At 40.4% G+C, this 7,421-nt stretch overlaps 1 protein-coding gene across 1 annotated transcript in view; it reads left to right on the top strand.

Moving 5' to 3' along the window:
• The first annotated feature begins 252 nt into the window (after nucleotides 1–252).
• Nucleotides 253–7,421, top strand: part of cfi (complement factor I) — a 75,407-nt gene continuing 68,238 nt past the window's right edge. The window contains exons 1-3 of the mRNA XM_072580632.1: nucleotides 253–385; nucleotides 5,430–5,477; nucleotides 6,667–6,711. Of these exons, the coding sequence (XP_072436733.1) occupies nucleotides 323–385; nucleotides 5,430–5,477; nucleotides 6,667–6,711 (156 nt within the window). The 5' untranslated portion in view covers nucleotides 253–322. The remainder of the gene's footprint in view (nucleotides 386–5,429; nucleotides 5,478–6,666; nucleotides 6,712–7,421) is intronic.

The raw sequence follows: 7,421 nt of genomic DNA, 5'->3' as shown, positions 1-7,421 counted from the left end.
TTACTAACAACATGATCTTCCTGTCCTGTGCACTTCCAGGGGACATTAAATATGTATGCATACTGACATCACAGTGGTGTCTGCTGTGTTTGACACCAGAGGTCTATGTGTCAGCTACAAACAGATGGAACCCTAAAGGGATTTATAGCTCTTAAAACACAGGAAGCCCTATTTCACCTCATAAGGATTTGACCCAATAGGTGACTGACTTGTGCAATGTTTGGTTGAACATTAATCCTCAAACATTGATCTTTCTGAGCAGAGTGGAGTCTATCATTTCCCAACAGAGATTGAGGAACACTCTCGTGAATTGATTTTTACTATGATTCTCTCAGTGGCTCTGCTATTTTTGATGTGCCTCTCGGTTAATGCAGGTGGACAAAAGGTAACAGCTTCTATTAGTCACATGGTGATTGTAGTTCTGTACTCAGGATTACAATTACAAACACTGCATGATAATTCTTTCGTGAGATTTCTCTGAAATGGATGCTGTCAGGAGTGCTCTGATGATTCTGAGTTTGTGTCCTGCCTTGTGCAGTATTGAATGATTCTGATCTGGTAGGTCCCAATTCAGATGGAGGGCTTTGTTGAATTAGGTATGATGGGTTAGAAACAGGACAATTGATCTCGGTTTCTCTCTCTCTCTCTCTGGAACCTCTGCTAAAAGCTGCACACTTGTGGGCAATAGGTAGGACAGCAGTGAATTCTGCTGCTGCCCCATGTGGTTGGATGCAGACAGAACTTGCTGCAGAGCTCGTTCTATTAAATATCCTGTTTATGCTCATCCAAATGGGCTCTAACATGAAAAATAGAATATCAAAGGTTGATATTCCCGCGGTCCTGGGCCTCCTTGTTATTTGCTGAACCTGTGATTTGTTTTTTTTCTCTTACCATTCCTTGTTTTGTCTTTTGTGGACATCTCCCACTTTTCTTGCATTCTTTCTGTAGTCCATTTTTTGAGTAACCTCTGCAACATCTCATTGATGTTGGTTTTCCATGAAGCATTCAGCCGGGTGAAATACAACAGGAGAAGGCTTATGTGGGTCATAAACAGCATCACATAGTTAGGACAGAAAACCAGTTTCTTTGCTGTAAATTGTATTTAATATCATTTAATCCACTAACTTCCTCTCAGAGATTGCATTATCCATTGTTCTCTTTCTCCACTTTTATTTTTGTCTAGTTAAATGTCTAGTTATGTTTCTGTTTTCAGCACTATACATTCCCAAAACTTCCTTACACCAATGATAAGCACCTTGAGGATGAGTGATCAGTAGTCCAATCAGATAAACTATATTAACATCTTATCATCAATTTATTCTTCTTTATGAATTGCAGATTTGGAACCTAACAAGATTCATTTTGTGAATGGGCTAGTTTGACATCTTATTCCATGAAGTGTGCTTTGTAAGCTATCGTTTCCCTTTCTTTAAGTGAACACTTACATGCCATTTCTCTAAAAATACAATAGAAGGATGAAATTCCAATCCAATTTTTAGAAAATTGACCTAAGTGTAAAGTAGTGAGAGGCTGCATTTCACTAATGTACATTGTTATTAAAGTGGGCAAAGATGTGAGATCAATTTTCCAATGTTTCATGAGGACAGTGAACTGTACTGTAGAGAATTCTCAATCCTTAACAACGAATCTGTTCAGAACCAAATTAACTTGTTTAATTTTGAATGATTTCTGTAATAGTTTGCTCTGAGTCATGTTCTTCTAATTATGCCTTGGGTGGTAGAAAATTCCATCTTGCTCCTTTGAACCTCCGTTGGGCACAAAGACAAACTCCAGCAGAATCCATAATGATATGCATCACAGAGTCATAGCCTCGTGATATGGCCAGATTTGTCTCTCAGAAAAACAAGGGAAAACACCTGACAACAGGTAGAATAATGAAACCCAATTAAAGAGAGAGTCTGGTTTCACAATGAGAGTGAAGAGGGAAGCAAGGCTGTCACATAAGGATTAATACTATGGAAGGCCTTCAGCACCATCCATTATGAATGATTTTTTATTCATTGACAGATGTGGGTATCACTGATTGGGCCAGCATTTATTGCCCACTCCTAATTCCCTAAAGAGCAGTTAAGGATCAAACACATGAATGTGGGTGTTCAGGTGCATGGAAGCCAGACCAGATAAAGATGGCAATTACCTTCCCTACAGACCTTAGTGAACCAAATGAGTTTTTCCAACAATTATCAATGGTTTCAAAGTAATCTTAATTCAACATTTTTGTTGAATTCAAATTCCATCATCACCATGGCAGGATTCAAACGCAGGTCCAGGGAACATTATCTAGGTCACTGGATTAATAATATAGAAATAATCCCTCTAGGTCTGCTACGATGATGTTATTAGAATTTGTGGGAGAGTAGTTTATGATCTTGAAGGAGTAATGCCCACCACCAGGGTCTTCCTCATTACCTCTGTAACAATATGTATCATGTTAATGCAACTTGCAACTAGTTTCTATTATAAAATAAACTGCATCTTGTTTAAGACAATAGCCTTTTCTTGGTAAACTATGACAAGGTTTTCCTTTATCACGGTGGAACAAGCAAGCCCTGGAGATCCCTACAAGAAAAAGAATGGTAACAGAGATTGCTCAGATAGCTCATGGTCAGCAGTGGTGAGGATTCATCTTACAACAAATAATTTGGCTGACACATCAGATGTAGGTCACTCTCAGGTGATGGGAAATGCTGGCAAGTTCAGGAACTACTGTCTATTTCCACACTGTGAGCCATCTGCTTGTAGTGTGGCTCTTCATGTGGCCTGAGTGACCATGAGGAATGCTGATAATGTCCCAATTAGGACTTGCAGAGGATCTCAGAGATGAAATTAGTCAGCAAATAATTAGTACAGTGGAAAAGATAAAGCTAATATTGTCCACAACTGTCTGCCAAGAGTGTTCAGAAGCAAACAGTGAAAACATGGAAGTTAAATTTCTTGAGCATAAAACAATTCCTCTTTGAAACATAGGGAAGAGAAATGGTGACTGGTTTCGTTCAAGGTAAATAGTGAACCAGTGGAAGATGTAGCGGAGCATTTTTATCAAAGCTGAAATTCCTAACTCTCCAGCTTTCCTTCTTCCAGGACTGAGCTACTGACATTATGTTGCTTTTTCAAAACTGCAAAACAGGATACGTCAGATCTGTGTTTACTGGGGAAGACACAAGCAATCTCCCTGAGGTAACAGGGGCTGAAGGACCTGAACTTAAGGGAATTTATATTTGCCAGGAATTGGTGTTGGAGAGACTGTTAGGTCTGAAGGCTGATAAGTCCCCGGGGCCTGATGGTCTACATCCCAGGGTACTAAAGGAGGTGGGTCTAGAAATCGTGGATGCATTGGTGATTATTTTCCAGAGTTCGATGGATTCAGGATAGGTTCCTGCAGATTGGAGTGTGGCTAATGTTGTACCACTTTTTAAGAAAGGCGTGATAGAGAAAGTAGGAAATTATAGATGAGTTAGTCTGACCTCAGTGGTGGGAAAGATGCTGGAGTCAATTATAAAGGATGGAATTATGACACATCTGGATAGCAGTAACAGGATAGGTGGGTTTATGAAGGGGAAATCATGCCTGACTAATCTTCTGGAATTTTTTGAGGATGTAACTCTGAAGATGGACAAGGGAGATCCAGTGGATGTAGTGTACCTGGACTTTCAGAAAGCCTTTGATAAAGTCCCACATAGGAGGTTAGTGAGCAAAATTAAGGCGCATGGTATTGGGGGCAAAGTACTGACTTGGATTGAAAATTGGTTGGCTGACAGGAAGCAAAGAGTAGTGATAAACAGCTCCCTTTCGGAATGGCAGGCCGTGACCAGTGGGGTACCGCAGGGATCAGTGCTGGGACCGCAGCTTTTTACAATATATATTAATGATATAGAAGATGGTATTAATAGTAACATTAGCAAATTTGCTGATGATACAAAGCTGGGTGGCAGGGTGGCAGGTGAGGAGGATGTTAGGAGATTACAGGGTGACCTGGACAGATGCATGGCAGATGCAGTTTAATGTGGATAAATGTATGGTTATCCACTTTGGTGGCAAGAACAGGAAGGCATATTACTACCTAAATGGAATCAATTTAGGTAAAGGGGCAGTACAAAGAGATCTGGGTGTTCTTGTACACCAGTCAATGAAGGTAAGCATGCAGGTACAGCAGGTAGTGAAGAAGGCTAATAGCATGCTGGCCTTCATAACAAGAGGGATTGAGTATAGAAGCAAAGAGGTTCTTCTGCAGCTGTACAGGGCCCTGGTGAGACCACACCTGGAGTACTGTGTGCAGTTCTGGTCTCCAAATTTGAGGAAAGACTATTGAGGGAGTGCAGCGTAGGTTCACGAGGTCAATTCCTGGAATGGCGGGACTATCTTATGTTGAACGATTGGAGCAACTGGGCATGTATACCCTTGAGTTTAGAAGACTGAGAGGGGATCTGATTGAGATGTATAAGATTATTAAAGGATTGGACACTCTGGAGGCAGGGAACAGGTTTCCGCTGATGGGTGAGTCCCGAACCAGAAGGAGTAGGCCATTTAGGACAGAGATGAGGAGAAACGTCTTCACCCAGAGAGTGGTGGGTGTGTGGAATGCTCTGCCCCAGAAGGCAGTGGAGGCCCAGTCTCTGGATTCGTTTAAGAAAGAGTTGAATAGAGCTCTCAAGGATAGTGGAATCAAGGGTTATGGAAATAAGGCAGGAACAGGATACTGATTGAGGATGTTCAGCCATGATCATAACAAATGGTGGTGCAGGCTTGAAGGGCAGAATGGCCTACTCCTGCACCGATTGTCTGTTGTCTGTTGTCATGAAAGTGTCAATCCACCAGTAACAACAGTAAAGACACAGAACAAATACAATTTGAGGGAGAAGATGATGATTTCTACAGGGAATGTTAGTTTAAAGGAAACTAGCTAAATGTTGAGTGGAAAACTGTAAACGGGCCAAGAGAAAGACCGGGGAAATGGTTTCCATGTACACAGCTCCAGTTGAAAACCCACCATTGGCAAAGGTCCAAATGACCTCTCTCAGTGCTATGATTCCCTGATTCTAAGGTGGCATTATTGTCAATTTGATCTTTCAGTCATTCGGTTTCATGATTAAACATCTATTTCCACTTTCAATAACAGAAATGGCTGGAAAAGCTCAGCAGGTTTGTCAAAATCGAAGAAAGGTCTCTGGACCTGAAACATTAACTCTGGTTTCTCACCATAGATGCTGCCAGACCTGTTGAGCCTTTCCAGTAATTTCTGTTTCTGATTTACAGCATCCACAGTTCTTACAGATTTTTATCTATTTCAACTCCCCAAGTTGTGGAGGGCCTTAGGATAATTCCTGACGTTAAAGTTTTTATGTAATTATGAGTTATTGGGACAATGTCCTCAAATATCACTCACCAGTAACTGTACCCTACTTTTTCAGGGTCTACTGTCAAGTCAAAGTGATGAAACAGAGAACAACAGCGAAGCAGTAAGTATTGCGATGGTTTTTAATCTGTTACTAATGAAACACTGCTGTCAGTGTTGGTTAGAGTAAAAAGAATTACAAATAAAATATATAATTAACAGTGACTTGTCTTTCTTCTTAACTAATAATTGTCACTGCTGCTCCCATATTTCTTCACTTACTACTTCTAAATTCAGAATATGCCAAAATTGTTGGTCTTTGCAATTATATTTTGTTGAAATCATAGTACTAACTTCTTTAATAGTGCACTCAGATATTAAACAGGCATGCACTGAGGAACCCAGCAGCTGGGTACAAATATTGGCATCTGTGTACCCTGGACTTTCCTCACTGAATCATTTCTGGTGGAGCACAGAGAGCACAAGTGAACCACATTAGAATTCCCAAATTAATGCAAGTGTATTTAAGTTTGGTCCAACAATAAATTCTGTGACTGTTCTGGCCTCTTCATTCCTTAACTGCTGCTTGTGTGTGTCAGGTTGCGCCAGCCCTATGTTTGCTAAGTAGGTTGTATTCTTAATGTTGGGACTGCACAGTGTGGAAATTTGGCTTATTACCTGATTTTTACAGTTTTATTTTTACTGTTTGCTGCTTAATTTTGAAGTCTCCTGACTTCTTTCGAACAGGCTTGGGGCCACAGCACTAACTTTGGTTTTAGCTACAATTACACAGCCAAGCACAGCATACAGGCTTTCCAATGCCTGTTATGGGTCTGAATCAGGAAAACAGAGGACCCAGTCATGAATTGAGTATTTAGACTTTGGCATACACATGGTAGTAAGGTAAAATGACCTCTCTCAGTGCTGTGATTCCCCTGATTCTAAGGTGGCATTATTGTCAATTTGATCTTTCAGTCATTCGGTTTCATGATTAAACATCTATTTCCATTTTCAATAACAGAAATGGCTGGAAAAGCTCAGCAGGTTTGTCAAAATCGAAGAAGGGTCCCTGGACCTGAAACATTAACTCTGGTTTCTCACCATAGATGCTGCCAGACCTGTTGAACCTTTCCAGTAATTTCTGTTTCTGATTTACAGTATCCACAGTTCTTACAGATTTTTATCTATTTCAACTCCCCAAGTTGTGGAGGGCCTTAGGATAATTCCTGACGTTAAAGTTTTTATGTAATTACGAGTTATTGGGACAATGTTCCCAAATATCACTCACCAGTAACTGTACCCTACTTTTTCAGGGTCTACTGTCAATTCAAAGTGATGAAACAGAGAACAGCGAAGCAGTAAGTATTGCGATGGTTTTTAATTTATTACTAATGAAACACTGCTGTCAGTGTTGGTTAGAGTAAAAAGAATTAAAATAAAATATATAATTAACAGTGACTTGTCTTTGTAGTTTACCAATAATTTTCACTGCCACACCAGCATTTCTTCTCTTACTTCTTCTCAATTCAGAATATGCCAAATTTGTTGGACTCTACAGTCATGTTGGGTTGAAATCAAAGCACTAACCTCTTTAATAGTGCACTCAAATAGTCAACAGGCATGCACTGAGGAACACAGCAGCTAGGCACAACACTGATATCTCTGTACTCTGGACTATCCTCACTGAATCATTTCTGATGGAAGCACCGAGAGCACAAGTGAACCGCATTAGAATTCCCAACTTAGTGCAAGCGTACTTAAGTTTGGCCCAGCAATAAATTCTGTGACTGTTCTGGCCTCTTCATTCCTTAACTGCTGCTTGTGTGTGTCAGGTTGCGCCAGCCCTATGTTTGCTAAGTAGGTTGTATTCTTAATGTTGGGACTGCACTGTGTGGAAATTTGGCTTATTGCCTGATCTTTCCAGCTACAGTTTCTAATTAGTATTTTATTTTACTGTTTGCTGCTGTATTTTGAAGTCTCCTGACTCCTTTCAAATAGGCCTGGGACCACAGCAGTAGCTTCGATTTTAGCTACAATTACACAGCCAAGCACAGTATATAGGCTTTCC

Source organism: Chiloscyllium punctatum, chromosome 1 (genome assembly GCF_047496795.1).
Source record: "Chiloscyllium punctatum isolate Juve2018m chromosome 1, sChiPun1.3, whole genome shotgun sequence".
Taxonomy (NCBI): Eukaryota; Metazoa; Chordata; class Chondrichthyes; order Orectolobiformes; family Hemiscylliidae; genus Chiloscyllium; species Chiloscyllium punctatum.
This window is presented reverse-complemented; position numbering and strand designations above follow the sequence as displayed.